At 33.8% G+C, this 18,501-nt stretch overlaps 1 protein-coding gene across 3 annotated transcripts in view; it reads left to right on the forward strand.

The window, feature by feature from the left end:
* The window catches only part of LOC114341213 (V-type proton ATPase subunit H), a 97,598-nt gene that overhangs the window by 67,765 nt on the left and 11,332 nt on the right, over positions 1-18,501 (forward strand). For all 3 annotated transcript variants that reach the window (XM_028292008.2, XM_028292014.2, XM_028292021.2), the window contains 2 exons: positions 13,445-13,804; positions 14,619-14,753. In XM_028292008.2, coding sequence (XP_028147809.2) covers positions 13,445-13,804; positions 14,619-14,753 — 495 coding nt within the window. The remainder of the gene's footprint in view (positions 1-13,444; positions 13,805-14,618; positions 14,754-18,501) is intronic.

The following is an 18,501-nucleotide window of genomic DNA, read 5'->3' on the forward strand; positions in this document are numbered from 1 at the left end:
ATTTATAAAAAAATTAAAATTTTCTACAACCAACCGAAGCCGAGATAATTGTTTTTTTTTAATCGTAGTGCCTTTATTTATAAAAATTAAGAAATTATTTTACAGTCATTGACTAAAGAAAGACTTGTATTATCTTAAAATAAAATTTATTATAAAATATAATTACATTTAATTATTAAAAATTATTTTTTAAATCGGTGCTTTTGCAAGCGGCCGAATTTTGCCAATCGCCCGGCTCGCTTCAAATCCGCGCGCTCGGAAAATTTTTACGTAACTTGTATTAAATTTTGACAGAAAATAATTTAATAATATTACCATTATAATATACAGTCTATTTGCCACTGTATTTGTTTTTCTTGATAAACTTGTATATGTGAAATCCAAAAAGAATAGTCACTACAAGAAGAAAAAGTTTTATATTGTATATTATAGTAAGAAGTAACATTATTATTATTATATTTATATAACAATGAAAAAATTAAAAATTAAGTTATATATTTCATATATATGTATCATTTTTGTAATATTATTTCTTCAGAAATGAAATTTCACATATAAAAGTTTATCAAGAAAAACAAAGTTTATAACAGTGGTAAATAGACTGTATATTATAATGGTAATATTATTAAATTGTTCTCTGTCAAAATTTAATACAAGTTACGTAAAAATTTTCCGACCGCGCGGATTTGAAGCGAGCCTGGCGATTTGCAAAATTCGGCCGCTCGCAAAAGCACCGAGTTTAAAAATAATTTTTAATAATTAAATGTAATTATATTTTATAATAATTTTTATTTTAAGATAATATAAGTCTTTCTTTAGTCAATGACTGTAAAATAATTTCTTAATTGTTATAAATAAAGGCACTACGACTTAAGAAAAAAAAACAATTATCTAGGCTTCAGTTGGTTGTAGAAATTTTTTATTTTTTTGTAAATCTTCGTTTTGTCTTCAGCAACAATAATCTGTAAGTTAGAAACTCATAGGATGTACAGAGCCGCTTCAGCTCTAAATGTTTATAACGAAATTTGCCCCCTTATTTTCAAACCCAAAAATTATCTCGGCTTCAGTTGGTCGTAGAAATTTTTTATTTTTTTTATAAATCTTCGTTTCATCTTCAGCAACAATAATATGTAAGTTAAAAACTCATAGGATGTACAGGGCCGCTTCAGCTCTAAATGTTTATAACGAAATTTGCCCCCTTATTTTCAAACCCAAAAATTAGAGGTTTAAAAATGTTTTATGCATTTATTTACATCAGAATATGAAAATATAACGCTTTAGAAGGAGATTAGACGTTTCACCAACTATCTACGATTTTTTTTCAAAAAGTTGTAGCCTTCGACATTTGACCTCTTGGGATAAACAATTTATAATATCTACGCAACAAATTCGTTAATCTGGCTTTACAATTTTTTTTTATGTTTGGAATTGAAAGATCTTCATTTTAAAGCTTTAAAAAATAAAAAAAATTATTTGTACAATAAATATTGCAATTGTAAAAAACGGCCATTTTGGACCTTTCGCAGGCTGTTTTGCAATAACCAATTAACGAAATTAAACTTACCATACCTCAAATTGTAGGTTTTTTAATTTACTACAACTTTCTATTAAAAAATTTTTCTCTAAAATCAATATCCTAAGCTGCAAAATTAAAAATCATTAAAAATTGCAAATTTAACAAATGAAAATCGCAATAAAAAAAAAGCGCACATTTTTGGTTGCATTTTAGTAGAAGGTATTCCTGGCATCGTCCTTTACAACACCTGATAGCTTTCAAAAATTCCTGAAATCGACCTATTTTTCACCCACAGCCTGGGGTAATAATCGTACTTAACCATATACAAATATGTGGTGGATTTGACAAATATTCTAAATATCTCGATAAAAACTGACTTCGAAAAAGTACTAAGAGGCAAAAAAGTTTTAAAAACATTGTGTTTAACTAATGGTACTACAATAATAATTTAATTGGAACGTACACAAAAGTTTGGGGGGGTTTAAAGGAACAAAACCCCCATAAAATTTTTATGGGGTGTCCAAATTTCACTATAATTTTTTCTTAAGATGCTACTGCCATAAGAATGCCACATGTCCATTTTCAATAAAAAATCTTCAATAGTTTTCGATACATTCGAAAAAATCGATTTTCATTTTGTAATTTAAAAGGGCTGTAACTTTTTTTATGTGCACATTTGTACTAAGGTAAGTTAGGTTCAATCGAATTATTTTTGGTCCCAGAATATGTGATTAAATTTATGACCTGTATTTTTGTTACACCCTGTATATTTGTGATAATAATTATAAGTTTATAGTTTTAATGTTTTAAAACTGGTTAACTTTGAAATAAACACTTAATATCAAAGGCAGCATTCGATATGTTAAATATTATTAATATCTGTTATTACCAATATTGTTATTATTATTACTTTGTACCTAACTTAATAGGACATAGTAGATAAAGCTGAATAAACTATATAAGCTGTATAGCATAAATTAATTCGTCGCGGTAACATTGATTGAACCTTGAAGACTAAACGCATTCTAGGATGAAATGCTTTCTTCATTACTTGTGAATAGAATTATAATTGTGTTTAAGTTTTTCGTTAAGTCGACTATGTCTGTGTGGTCTGAAATGTTGTATCCACAAACTCTTAAATAAAAAAAAAGAAAAACCTGGAAAATTATATAAAAATTCTCCATAAGATGGCTAGAACTTTTTGAAGAAGCTGTAGCTACAGCATTGTCCAATACTGCATGAGGGGATTTTGTAAAAATACTGAGGCGAATATTACATTATTAGATAATTTGATGAAATAGGTTCTATAAATTTGATCACTGTTATACGATACAGTTTTCTGTAGTGTAACTTTTCAGTAGTAATTGCACAAGAGCTCTAAAATTATTGAGTTTTTCCCGAGTGACACTTTGACAGTTTTAATTTCACGAGCCGAAGGCGAGTGAAATTATGTCAAAGTGTCACGAGGGCAAAAATTCTATATTAATTTTAGAGATCGAGTGCAATTTGTTGCGATTATTTCATGAATAAGACTGTTCAACACCAAAATTTTATTGTAATTTATGTATGTAAGTACAAATTAGTACAATTAAACACACAGTTTTTATAAATATTAATTTGACGGTTGAAAGTCATCACTTTTATAATTTTTAAAACATTAATTGTCATTAATGTCACTGAATGTATTTTTTCGTAGCAACGAAGGGCATCTGACGTAATATACTTGACGGGAAATTATCAAAAATTATCGATTTAATTTAGATTTATGTAGCTTTCTATTGGTCAGAATCTCCTATGAATGAAATAATCTTAGGTAATCCACTTCAGTAAATTACTTACCTCTTTTTCTTCTGGAATGTGATCTACCATTCTAGTTAAAGATTTTGCCCATCGTTGTTTAAAAATGGTAAAGCTAGACTATTTTGATCATGGAGAATAGAAAAAGTCACATAGGACGATGTCCGGCCAATATCGTGACTATTTTATGCAGACATGTGTCTAGAGACCAAAATTACTGTACAGATAGTTAAATCATCAAAATATTCATCGTTGGTACTAAAACCTTGGTCGAGTTTCGTTGGGATTGAGATCATTTCTAATCGTTGTTAATTTGCCGTTTCCTCTTGTCTTCGTTTACATCATCCCTCTCACCTTAATCTTGGCGTGTACCTACTCCTATTTCCCACAGGTAAAGAGCTTCTTCTAGTTCAAGTGCCGTCTCCGCGATAGAGGCGGGCAATCATCCTAGCTATTCGGACTTTAGAAACGGCTGCTCTGAAAAGTTCATTTGATGTAGCATTCTGTCAGGTTGCGCAGCCACGATATTCTGCGTCTCCCTATGCTTATTTTTTCTAGGTTCTCCCCCTGAATAATCAATTGGTGCAAGTTGTATCTCTCTCCACGTTTAATATCTCCGAGATATTAAAATTTTCTTGTTTTGATGATATTTAGGATTTCCATTTCTTTATTCATCTTTCTTAGAACCTCTTTGTTTGTGACGTGTTCTGTCCACGATATTTTCAGAATTCTTCTGTTCACCCACAGCTCGAATGATTCCAGTTTTTTGTCGACTTTACTAAGTAACAAGATATTTACTCAACACACACACTATACATTACTCCCCTGAGATAGTGATAAACTAATCGCAAATAGTCTAAAATCATTATGAAATTGACAGGTCAGTTGGTTGTGAGAATCATTGCCAATAAAACACAAACACACACCCACACACAAATATTCTATCCTAATTTAACACTACAGGAGATTCATGTAAGGTAATATTCACCAACAACACCTAATAATGCATAATTACACTAATCACTAATTTCTACAATTTAGTCGTACCTTGCTCGCCATTTCCACTAATCCCACTAATTCAAACTGCTTTGTTCTCATAAGTCCTAAGCTGGAGAGCCGTTATACATAGCTGTATCTCTATGGCCATATCGGTTTATTACAGACTTTCTTATATGTAGAATAACAAATTGTTGTAAGTAGACAGAGCGCAGTTTTTTTCTCGTCAACCAGTACGTCTTTCTGAATTTAATTCCTAATTCAACCTTTTTTTCTTCTTTTAATATGTGTCTTCCACGTAGGTTTGAATCTAATGCCATACACACATATTTTACCCTATCTGCATAAGTTATTTTGTCCCTATTTATACTGACTGAAATATGTTGCATCCTTGTGTTGGTAAAGTTGACATCAACAGATTTTGTTTCATTCAACTTGATACGCCATTGCCTGATCCAGATGTTAATTTCTTTAACAGAAGTTTGTAGTTTGGTTACTACTTCCTCGTGGTTTTTACCGACTGCTAAAATGCATGTGTCGCCTGCAAATTTTGCAGTTGGGTTAGGTTCTGATATTGGTATATCGCTTATATAGAGCAGGTATAGCACTGATCCTAGAACACTTCCTGGTGGAACTTTAACTTTTCTTAAGAGCCAACAGTAGCGATCAACAGGTAGCAACAAAATATAACTTCGGGAGATAGTATCATAAACTTTGGCAACAGTGGTAATCTTTGACATTATCTAAGATTAATATTTTGACAATGTCATAGTCGCGCTAAATGGAAGTAATACAAAACGATTTTATTATTAGTAAATAAATGTTGATAAAAATAAACCAAACTTGGTGAAAATTTTATGTTAAGATAGGTATTTGCATGAAATGTGTAATAATAAAACAATAATAAATAATCATTTTTTTTCATTGTGAAGCGAAACAAATTTCGATTTTCGCATAATTTTGGCACGGTTTTTAATGGACTTTTTCTTGGACGGTTTCACTGTATTTTTCGTTTGATTTATTTTTCAATTTTGTTAAACTATTGATAATATTTTTACAATACAAAATCCTCATAAAACTTTATATACTCTATACTCGCATTAGAATTCGAAATATGTTTACGTAAAATATAGTTACCTACCTACATATAACTAAAACTCACAATAATTAACAACGATCTATTCTTTCAAAGAGGCCAACAACTTATACAACAACAACAAAAATATAATAAATTAACTATCAATAAACACTACTTTCCTATGAAACAACAATAACGAATTCTTAAATTAAGGGGGGAAATAGGTTTAGAGGTTTCAAAATTTCGAATTTTTGGAACTAGCATGAATCTATACTATTACTATTCAAGAATGTGTTCTGAAAATTTCAAAGCAAAATTCGAAGTCCTTCCCAAGTTATGAGAATTATACGCAGCGCGCTCGTGTAGAGCGCAATCGATGAGATTTTTTTCAAACGCGTTTTTCTCGAAACGACTTTTTTTCGGCTTGCGTGACGTCTAGCTCAAAAAATAATAAACCAATTTTAAAAAACCAAAGTGATTATTGTTCATTATTAAATTGTCTTCGATATGAACCTCTAATCGGAATAAAAAATGGGTTTTAAGCGCAGTTTTAAGGGCAAATACCTGAAAAAAAAAACGGTAAAAATTTATTTTTTTTTTTTCAAACTTGCGTAATTTTTCAAATTTTTGATTTTTTTAGCCGATTTGAGGTTCATATCGAAGAGAAACTTGTAATAAACGTAAAAATTTTTGGATTTTTCATTTTAGGCGGAAATTACGACCTCTACATGTCACGCAAGCGACATGTTCGTGCGGCGAACGTCCACGGGTTGCGGCCTACAACTGCTCTATTTTTAAATATAATAACTTAAAAAAAATTCTACCTAAAATAAAATTTCAAAAATACATGAAAAATCGGGCTCCTAAACCTATTTCCCCCCTTAACACACTACTGCACTGAACAGATATCGATAAAGATGACAGAACAGATTAAAGAAAATCTGACGCAGGTTTGTCAAAATGACAGTGATAATTTCTCTATGTTGCTTAATTAGTTATTAGTTATAATAAGTTCGATTTCTTGTTAGAAATAAAAATTTTAGTAAATCCAAGATTACACAAAATCTAGACATGGGATAAAAAGTGTATTTGAAGAAAGTTTATTTTTTTGTTCTTAATGGCGGTACATGCTCGTTTTTTTAATATTGTATTTAATTACAGAGTAATTTACACATACTAATATATTTCTCAATTTGGGCTCTGTACCGCCATTCTTTAGTATATTACGAATATGTGTGCCAAATATCTCGACAAAATATTCAAAATTACAGCCGCCATCTTGGAACGCATTTGTTGCTATCTGTTGATCGCTACTGTAGCCTCTTAATAGGGAACTTGCATAAAATTTTAAATTCGAAAAAAATGTTATAAATCGCAACAGAGCATAATTTAAAACATGTATCAATGATAAAAAAGTTGTTTTTGTGTTCCGTTTGGCCCCTAAAGACGATTCTAAATTCAAATTATTGCAGCTAGCCCAAAACGCGTCGTGACGTCATATGGTTGTGTGTTTACATTCTGCACCAACAAAGTAAACAAAATTGTATAATATAATTTTAAATTAGACCTTATAAACGTCAGTATAAAATACAGTTATGTGACGTCACAAGTGTTTATGATCGTTTGTACTATTTTAAATACATAGACAACTTGTACTTTTACAAAATGGCACTAAACAACAATTATATTGTTTTCTTTTATTTTCCATAGTAAACCTTCTTTCCTTTCCTTCAAAAACTAAATCAAACTCCAATCTCAACAAACTGGTATATATTATTACAGTGACATAACATAGATGTCATTAGAATATAAATATTTTCCCTTATTCCGAGACGATGAGCTGGCCAAATACCCAAGTAGGTGGAGGCCAATAAACTAAGGAAGAATAATATACCTAAATATAACGATAAACATAACCATATAGTAAAACTATGTGACGTCACGGGTCGTTTGAACTATTTTAAATCACAGAAGATTTTAAATTTGTACTTCTAGTTATTATGAGTTTTTGAAGCGTGCAATTTTGGAAATCTCATTTTTAAACAAAACTGAACATTATTATATAGGGTGTCCCAAAAGTAGCGGAACGGTCGAATATTTCGCGAACTAAACATCGGATCGAAAAACTGAAAATACGTGTTCAATCATTTTCAAAAATCTATCCAATGACACCAAACACCAACCCCCACTACATCCCCTGGGGGTGGGGTGGGGGGTAACTATAAAATCTTAAATGGAAACCCCCAGTTTTTCTTGCAGATTTTAATTCGTTACGTAAAAGTAAGCAACTTTTATTCAAGACATTTTTTCGAACTGTGGATAGATGGCGCTATAATTGGGGAAAACGATTTATCCTGATACCATAGGTAAATTATAGAAACGGTCTAGTATCTCACGAAATGCACTTCCAAATGAGAAACTAAAAAACAGTATTTTAATCTTTTTCGAAAACCTTTCGAATAACACCAAACGTGACCCTCCAACCCACCCCCTGGAGGTGGGGTGGGGGGTAACTTTAAAATCTTAAATAGCAACTCCTACTTTTTATTGCAGATTCGGATTCGTCATAAAAAATTAAGCAACATTTATTCGAAACATTTTTTTTAATTTTTGATAAATGGCGCTAATAAATCGTATTTTTCCAATTAAAGCGCCATCTATTAACAAATTCTAAAAAATGTTTCGAATAAATGTTGCTTAATTTTTTATGACGTATCCGAATCTGTAATATTTAAGCTATTTCTGCTAATCCGCTATTTATGATTTTAAAATTACCCCCCACCCCACCTCCAGGGGGTGGGCTGGAGGGTCACGTTTGGTGTTATTCGAAAGGTTTTCGAAAAGATTAAAAATCTGTTTTTTAGTTTCTCATTTGGAAGTGCATTTCGTGAGATACTAGACCGTTTCTATAATTTACCTATGGTATCAGGATAAATCGTTTTTCCCAATTATAGCGCCATCTATCCACAGTTCGAAAAAATGTCTTGAATAAAAGTTGCTTACTTTTTCGTAACGAATTAAAATCTGCAAGAAAAACTGGGGGTTTCCATTTAAGATTTTAAAGTTACCCCCCACCCCACCCCCAGGGGGTGTAGTGGGGGTTGGTGTTTGGTGTCATTGGATAGATTTTTGAAAATGATTGAAAAAATATTTTTCAGTTTTTCGATCCGATGTTTAGTTCGCGAAATATTCGACCGTTCCCCTACTTTTGGGACACCTTGTATAATAAAAAGAATGTGCAAGTTTCCTATTCTGTATATACTTACCCATGTTTAACACGAAAATATCTGTCGGGTATATATAATGCTAGTAGTTGAGAACAATGTTTTGGAAGAAGCATCTCATTTTGCGATACAGTATATGCCACACTTTGTCAAAAGCTTACACTGCATCGAGAAAAGCTGCAGAACAATCGTTTCATTCGTCTGGAATTTTTCTACTAATGAAGTATGTACTCAACGCTAAGATTAACCACAATAATTTTATTTAAACACTTAAGGTTAAGATATTGGACGCGTTTATACGATAGACTGATGTATTATTTTGGTATACCTAGATTACGAAGGTCTTCCAGCATTTTGTCTCTTTTCACACTATCAAAAACCTGTTAAAAGTCTATACACATATTATAAAGTTTTATGTCGCATTCATAAGCTTTTTATTGTATCATTCTTAGTATGAATATATTGTCTGTAGTGGCTTTCTTTGGTCTGAACCCATTTTGATAATCACTAATTATATTTTCTGAGTATTCTAACAATCGTATTGTAGTCTAGTCGCAACATAGGGGGTCCCGTGGGCACTTTTAGCTCGCCGCGATTTGATGGTGGTATTATAGGTTTTTTGGGTCGCTGAATTATGGTAAAACTAGGTGTTTTTCAGGAATTATTAGAAGCCCTGTAAATAAATTGATAGTGTTAAGGTCTTCTCTGGTGTATTTTTGGTCACTGAATCGAATGCGACTAGTCGAGATTACTCAAAATATGTTCTTATTTTGTTAATAACAAAATAATTGTTTATTTGCCGAAAAGCTCGAAATGCGTTATCTACAGCAAGTTTGTAGTCTTTTTCATAGTATTTTTATACGCTAAATTGATTGTCACTAGTCGTGATAGCTTAAATCACGTTCCGACTTTGTTATTAATAAATTATTGCAAAAGTAACGGTTTATAGTACGTTTACTCACGGTTTTTACTGTAAATTTTAAAAAACAACTTGGAATGACATGAAATTTGGCATGCACGTAGCTAACATGTCAAGCAAAACAAGTGATATTGTGCCGATGTGTGCTTTTACCTTGGGGGTGAGCTTCACCCCGTTTCGGGGGTGAAAAAAGAAACCTTTAAAATAAGTCCGGAATTGGATAAACTGATTAATTCTAAGCAACTTTTGTCTATAGAGTTTTTTCAGTAAGTCAATACTTTTCGAGTCATTTGCGAGTGAATATTATGTTCATTTTTCAACAAAAAATCCAAATAACTCGAAAAGTATTGACTTAGTGAAAAAACTGTATAGAACAAAAGTTGCTTAGAATTAACCAGTTTATCCACTTCCGGACTTATTTTAAAGGTTTTTTTTTTCTCCCCCGAAAAGGGGTGAAAGTCACCCTCAGGGTAAAGGCAGACATCGGCACAATATCACTTGTTTTGTTTGACATGTTAGCTACGTGCATGCCAATTTTCATGTCAATCCAAATGGTTTTTTAAATTTAGAGCAAAAACCATGAGTTAACGTACTATAAACCATTATTTTTGCAATAATCTATTAATAACAAAGTCGGAACGTGGTTTAAGCTATCACGACTAGTGGAAATCGATTTAGCGTATAAAAATACTATGAAAAAGACTACAAACTTGCTGTAGATAGCGCATTTCGAGCTTTTCGGCGAATAAACAATTATTTTGTTATTAACAAAATAAGAACACATTTTGAGTAATCGCGACTAATCGCATTCGATTCAGCGACCAAAAATACACCAGAGAAGACCTTAACACTATCAATTTATTTACAGGGCTTCTAATAATTCCCGAAAAACACCTAATTTTACCATAATTTGTTAATAACAAATAAACGCACCACATTTGGGCTTTCAAACCACTTCCATTGGATTCAGAGACCCAAAAAACCTATAATACCACCATCAAATCGCGGCGGGCTAAAAGTGCCCACGGGACCCCCTATGTTGCGACTAGGACTAGACTATTGTAGATAATACCACAAATGATTTTGTATAGTACATTGAGCAATGTAATTTGCCCATAATTCCCTCTTATCTACATCTTTATATAATATTGGCTGTATAAGGCCAACTGCCCATTCCTCCGGCATTTGCTCCTTGGTCCATATTAATGGTATTAGGTAATTAATTCTTCCCCAGAGTTCGGATCCTCCATGTTTTAATAATTCTGCCGAAATTGTGTCCGTTCCTGGTGCTTTATGGTTTTTTAGTTTCTTTATTATTTGAACTACTTCTTCATAACTCGGTTTTTCAATGTGCTATTCCGCTGTATAATATATTGTCTCGTTTTAATCGTTTTCATTTTCTGCATTTAGGTTTTCCTCGAAGAATTCTTTCCATCTCATTATAATTTTTTGCTTCTATGTTAGTGAATCTCCGTCCCTGTCTTTGCATTTTTTCTCTAAATGACTCTGTGCTTTCTTTTATTCTTTTATATAATTTTTTGCTTTAGTGTCTGTTGTTATGCTCTAAGATTTCTTGTACTTGTTTTTTCAAAGCCTCTCTTTTTTCTTCTGCATATTCTAGTCGCTTGTATTCCTTTTTCGTTATAAATTTCCCTGCTAGTTCTTGTGTTTATTTGGAGTTCGGTAAGCCTAGCTTGCCTTTTTTCTTTTACTACAGTTCCGCATTCATCATCATACCATTCCGCATTTCTTTGCCTTTTGGCTTTTCCGACAGTTTCCTCTGCAGATTCCGTTGTTATTGTTTTTAATTGTCTCCATTCCTCCTCTGCAGTATCTTCCTCTTTGATTCCGTTGCGTTAGTCGAGAACAAAATGTAAACCATTACATTTTTAACTTAATTTTAATGTAAAAAATGAATAACCATTTTCAATTTCGTTGCAAAACGAAAATACAGCCGAACCATATTCCAGTCCAATCAGAGAGTGCAGCAAGCACCTCTACCGGTTTCGAAACTTATTAGTCTCTCATCAGGAGGCACATATGCTGCTCTCTCTGATCCAACCAAAACAAACCTCAGCGTGCAGTCCCGGATTGCAACGAACGAAGTGGCATAGATGCCCTAGCGGCAACTGCTAGCAAAAAGACTAAGTTTTCACTCTAATGGCATATAAAACAACATAATGCTATTCTACATCCCACCATAATGAAAACAATGGGAACCTTCTCTGGTTACACATCCGTTTGTTTTGGTTGGATCAGAGAGAGCAGCATATGTGCCTCCTGATGAGAGACTAATAAGTTTCGAAACCGGTAGAGGTGCTTGCTGCACTCTCTGTTTGGACTGGAATATGGTTCGGCTGTATTTTCGTTTTGCAACGAAATCGAAAATGGTTACTCATTTTTGATTTACATTTACTCTGATTGGAGTATGAAGGGAACCATTCTCGTTGGAACTTTACCGCGCTGAGCAGATGGGACGTGAATTGTAAATTGTAGAATTCCCTTATCTTCCTTAGTCTCGGCATCCGTATGGCTTGCAAATTGTAGAAGCCTCGGAGGTGTAACCAGAGAAGGTTCCCATTGTTTTCATTCTGGTGGGATGTAGAATAGCATTATGTTGTTTTATATGCCATTAGAGTGAAAACTTAGTCTTTTTGCTAGCAGTTGCCGCTAGGCATCTATGCCATTTCGTTCGTTGCAATCCGGGACTGCCCGCTGAGGTTTGTTTTGGTTGGATCAGAGAGAGCAGCATATGTGCCTCCCGATGAGAGACTAATAAGTTTCGAAACCGGTAGAGGTGCTTGCTGCACTCTCTGATTGGACTGGAATATGGCTCGGCTGTATTTTCGTTTTGCAACGAAATTGAAAATGGTTATTCATTTTTGATTTACATTTACTCTGATTGGAGTATGAAGGGAACCATTCTCGTTGGAACTTTACCGCGCTGAGCAGATGGGACGTGAATTGTAAATTGTAGAATTCCCTCATCTTCCTCAGTCTCAGCATCCGTATGGCTTGCAAATTGTAGAAGCCTCGGAGGTGTAACCAGAGAAAAATCCCATTGTTTTCATTCTGGTGGGATGTAGAATAGCATTATGTTGTTTTATATGCCATTAGAGTGAAAACTTAGTCTAATTTTAATGTATTTGTGTATGTGGAATGTGGATTTTATCTGATTTAGTCTAACCGATGCTTCCTCTCTTTCCTGTTGGTCAGTTTGTTTTTTTTTTGTAATTGCTGATGATGGCTCTGGGCCGAAACGCGTCCAATATTTTAACCTTTAGGTTTAATAAAATTATTGTGGTTTATCTTAGAGTTAAATTCTTCATTACCTCTAGACTACATTTGAGAATAATGGATGGTTTCGTTCCTAGTATTTTTCTATTATATTTGTTATTCTATGCACCTGATCTATCGTTGAGTGGCTTTCTCTAAATTCAAACTGATTTAAGAATTAGATTTTTTTCCTCTAATAATCTTCAGTCTTACAATCTAACGTCTGTGCACTGTGCACCTATAATCGGTTTTAGGCTGTTTAAGGGTAATAATATAATTTCGCCATGATAGTTACTAGTGAAATAGCCGATGTGAAGAAACTTTTTGTGAAGATATCCCTGATTTTGGTATCATTATGATTTCTGCCACCTCCCACAGCTTTGGTACGTCTTCGTGAACTAGCCGAACTGATACACTTTCCTTCTCGTTTCATCCTCTGTTTCAGTCGTTCTTACAATTATTCAAGATACATACAGTAAGCGTACGTTATGCCGGAGTCTTTAAAGAGCTCTAGCTTTCTTTGGCGTAATTTACATATAACTGATCTAGCTTTTCTTGTATGAGGCGAGTTTGTGGATCGAATATATAACAATAATTCTAATGTGTATTTATCGTAATATTTTTTCTTCACTTTTTAGAACAACGAATACATCCAATCGGTTGCAAGATGCCTTCAAATGATGCTCCGAATTGACGACTACCGTTTTGCCTTCGTGTCCGTCGATGGAATATCCACTCTGTTGTCGGTACTCTCTGGAAGAGTAAATTTCCAAGTTCAGTACCAGCTGATATTCTGCTTGTGGGTACTCACTTTCAACCCGTTGTTAGCCGAAAAGATGAACAAATTCAACGTTATTCCTATATTGGCAGATATTTTGAGCGATTCGGTAAAGGAGAAAGTAACCAGAATTATTTTAGCTGTTTTCAGGAATTTGATCGAAAAACCCGAAGATCAACAAGTTTCAAAAGAACATTGTATAGCTATGGTGCAATGCAAAGTAAGTTACTTTAGATAGTATTCGTAATCTACTTTAAAATCATCATATTTATATACAGGGCGTTTCAAAAAAAGAATTATGCTAAAAGTACTAGGTCAGGTACAACACTCTATAATATATTTTTATATTAGCATTAGAATCCTCACTTCAATACGAGTTCAACCATATGTAGGAACAATTGGTATTTTACCTTCACGAATGTCTTAAATAAATAAGACTTCCCAGTAAATAATTTTGAAGTAATTCAGCAAAAAAATATAATGCTGTGCTTTTGACATTGGGTGCGTTCGGACGACCACAGCGGCTGGACAGCTGAGCCAGCAGTAGCTGTCAGACGTCACCGCTGGAAGTCAGCCGCTGAGAGATTTACTAAGCTTTCCCTATCACGGCTGGATGCAACCACTCAGCCGATTTCTGCTGGCAGCCAGCCGCTATGGTCGTCCGAACGCACCCAATAATTCATAAAACTAATAATAGCTTATGACGTTTATTGAAAAGCTTTGTAAAATACATTTTATTAATAACTACAGTTGTTTTATGTGTTTTTAAAATCTCTACAATAAAGATGGTGTTAAATGAAAAAGAACAAATTACTGTTTCCATTTAAACCCTACAAAATCCATTTTTGCAAGAATTAAATGACTATGGCCGTAGATTACAGTTTAGTAGGTAATGATGTATAAAAACCTTACGAAAGCTTCGGTATTAAGATATGTTTTTCCGACGAAGCAATATTTACACTGCCTGGGAATTTAAATCTCCAAAATTTAAGATATTATAATCATTTTCACTCAATATGTATAAATATTTGCAGGTATTGAAACAATTGGCCATTTTAGAACAGCGCAAGTTCGATGATGAAGATGTGACAGCTGATGTCGAATTTCTAACTGAAAGACTACAGAGTTCTGTTCAGGATCTGAGTTCCTTCGATGAATATTCAACTGAAGTAAGTATACGGATTTGATTTTAGTTATAAGTTTTATCTTTAGGGGTTTAAATAAGTTTTATATTTAGGGGTTTACTTGTTCATTAGAAGTTCATGATATATCTAGTCCATTACCAATTAAATTTTCCTTAAGAGGTAGACCTTAAGTAATTTCAGCTACAATGCTTTTTAAGTTTTGTCCGAATCCTGGGAAAACTAATAAATATTTTTGAAAAATTTAAACACATAATAAAGCATCTCGCTAAACTCAACGGTTTTCGAGATAAACGCATTTTAATCTGAGGTACAACATCTTTTTTTGCATAATATCATTGGAGTTGCACCCGAAAAATAAACTTAAAACCATAATAATTTTAAAAAATGTATCGCAAATTCCTTAAAATAGAATTTGCGATGCAATGACATAAATATGAGAACTTATACAAATATTATGGTGTCTAGTTTATTTTTCGGGTAGTATCTATACCTTTTTTTAAGTAAAAATATTAAGAGAATAAAAGTTTTGAGTCAAAAAGTATGTAGAAAGAGGGATAGAAAAAATGAAACGTATTAAATAAGGCTTTTTTGGTGGCGAATTTACATTTTTCGTCTCAAAAAACCCCCGCCTACCAAATTTCGCTTTGTTATCCCATATCTGTCACGAAATATTAAAAAATGAATAAAATAGAGCTTTAACTTTGACACCGTGTAGTTCGGTTATTATCAACTTTAGTACTAAGGTAAGTTAGCTTAAGTCGGCCTATTTTAAGCTCAGGAATCTAAGGTTAAGCTATGGCCCATTCTTTACCAAACACCCTAAGAGAGAATGACATTTGCATTATATCTCTGTAAATAAAGTCGATCCATGGTATCACTAGTACAAACTTGATGACAAACAAATTCAACAAATTTTCCCTCATATGTTAGTTTTTTAGCTACCGTTAGGTTTAGCAGGAAAGCACTGTTGCCAAATAGAAAACATAATATGTATTTAAGAAAACAGCTACCGGCTACGCTGTTTCTCTTTTTCCTTAAGAATGTGAAACAAAGATAACTATCTGTAATATACGTGTCAAAGTCATGTTGTAATATAGAAGGTTATGTAAAATTTTTGTTTGTTTATTTTTTTTTCTTCTTTTATGGCCAATGGGAGTTGTGTCCATTTAGCCAGCAACATTTCTAAAATTAACGCCTAAACCTACCATACAACAAAACTCTTATGAATCTAATCGACCAATCAAAGATAGGGAAGGGAAAGGTTTAAAAAATAAACTGTTGTTAAAGCATCTTCTCTTCTTCTTTTACTTCTTGGAGATCTTTCGATCTGTTTAATTCTGAAGCTGCCTCTGGTTAATTTCCTGGGAGGTAGATTGCCAACTATCCCTCCATCTTTTAGGTGGTCTTCCGAGGGGTCTTGAACCGGGGCGGGTTGTTTTCTAGGGGCAATTTTTGGGAGTCTATTCTCATCCGTTCGTCTTACATGGTTGTACCACATCCTCTTGCGCCGCCTTCCCCATCTTACAATATCTTAAATTTTGCATTGCTCTATAATGTCTGTATTTCTCACTCTGTCTCTTCTTGTTTTCCCACTGTTAAAACATAAACTAAATAAATAAAATATAATTTGAAATTTATATTTAACCTCCAATATTATGATAGACATCAGTTACTATTTACAATCTCTCCAAATATATTAATGACGTCATATAAACTCGTCACTTATTCTACCCAATGAAATGCCCTCTATAACAGGAATGGCATGTCAGGCATGTTAAAAAAATCTTATTATTCCCTATATATTTTTTCAAATGTAGAATATGGCAACAAGGAGTGTCGACTATGGAGGTGTTATAACATGAAAAGGTAATAGAATTTTGACAAGATGTTGATATGTCATATAAGGGGATGTTACACAATGAAGAACATGGCCACGGTCGCTCTAGTCTCAGAGATCTAAGAAAAATGGATTCTTAAGGGATGTTATAGTATACTCTTATTAGCTTAAAAAAAATAGAAAAAACAAAATAAGGATGTTAAATTAAAATAAAATATTGGGCGCCACTGGTTACCTAAAGAGAACCAAAAATTTTACAAAAAATAGAAATAAAGGAAAGATAGATAAATCAAGATAAAACAAAAAACAGTCAAATAAAAAATATACAATATATATGATGAAATGATGAATCTGCGATCTCACGGTGTTACAGATTGAGATCGAGATTACCAATTAAATAAATGAAAGAAAAGTTCTACATAAAAAAAATACCTTGTAATCATTGTCCTTGAGTCTTCCTGTGGTTGCCCAAGGCGCGATTTCACTGCACAAAAGTCATTCCACAATATTAATAGATACAGCAACAGTACCTACATATTTGATGAAACCAATAGTTCATAAAAAAATTTATAGAAAAATTCAGCATTGTCTAAATCAATTAGCACTTAGGTACTCGAACAAAAATATTTAAAAAAATCTTGTTATCTAGTTCATTAAACTGGATCAAAAATACTAAAATGAAAGCAACTCCGTGCTTTAACTAGGGTGTTGAAAACACAAAAACTTCTTAACTTTTACTTGCTTGTAAAGAACGGTGGTACCAACAGTGGTACAAGGACATCGCGTTCGCTTGAAACGGCGAAAACGCGGTGGTCCACGACTTGCTTAGACCATGATGGGACCAACACTAACTAATCACAAAAAACTTCTGCAATACACTTGCAAAACTTAGCTGGAACTGCCTTGCTACTTTTGCCGGTAGCCGCATATCGCGGCCCCGAGGCAACCGCAAGAGCTTAGACTTGTCGATAGGCTCTCGGATCGCCTCTCGACTCTCCTCTCGCTCTCGCTCTCGCTCTCTCTCTCTCTCGTCTCTCGTCGCTCTCTCTCTCTCTCTCTCTCTCTCTCGCTCTCTCTCTCTCGTCTTCTCTCTCTCTCTCTCTCTCTCCTCCTCTGCCGCCTCTCTCCTCTCTCGCTCTCTCTCTCCTCTCTCTCCTCTCTCTCTCTCTCTCTCTCTCTCTCTCCTCCTCTCTCTCTCTCTCTCTCTCTCCTCTCTCTCTCCTCCTCTCTCTCTCGCCTCTCTCTCTCTCTCTCTCCTCTCTCCTCTCTCTCCCTCTCCTCTCTCTCATCCTCTCTCCTCTCTCACTCCTCTATCTCTCTCTCTATCTCTATCTCTCTCTCTCTCTCTCTCTCTCTCTCTCTCTTTCCTGAAGTAAACTTGAAGACGGCCCAGATGGAACTCTCTAACAGAACTAACTTGACCGATCTCCTCAAACTTGGGTTCCCTCTTTCAAAAAAAAGAAGTTACCTCCCATTCTACCAACATCAGATCCAAAACACTCAATTAATCAAATCCTAACCAATAAGAAGTTGCAAATTACGCACCAGGGTAATCCCTTTGGCGTATACCAAAAACAGCTCATCCAATCAATGAAAAGAATACACAAAGAGACCTCAATATTTCACTCCACCCATTCTTTCCATGGAAAGTGCCAAATCAGCTACAATCGCAACTCAGGCCTGCTCCCATCAAAAATGCTTAAGTCAGCAATAAGGACACTTGTTACATTATATAAACACACTCAAAAAGCTCTTATCGATATTCCAACTCTAAATAGATAAAACCCCCGACTTTCTCTCGGTAAAAACAATTTACTGAAAGATCTATGACTTTGATGTTTTTTGGCGGTGAACCTCTCGGCAAACACCGCTGATACACTTAAAAATAATTACGTCACATTCTGTGTAGAAACAGATTATACATTCGACTATTCG

This window comes from Diabrotica virgifera, chromosome 5 (assembly GCF_917563875.1).
Source record: "Diabrotica virgifera virgifera chromosome 5, PGI_DIABVI_V3a".
Lineage (NCBI taxonomy): Eukaryota > Metazoa > Arthropoda > Insecta > Coleoptera > Chrysomelidae > Diabrotica > Diabrotica virgifera.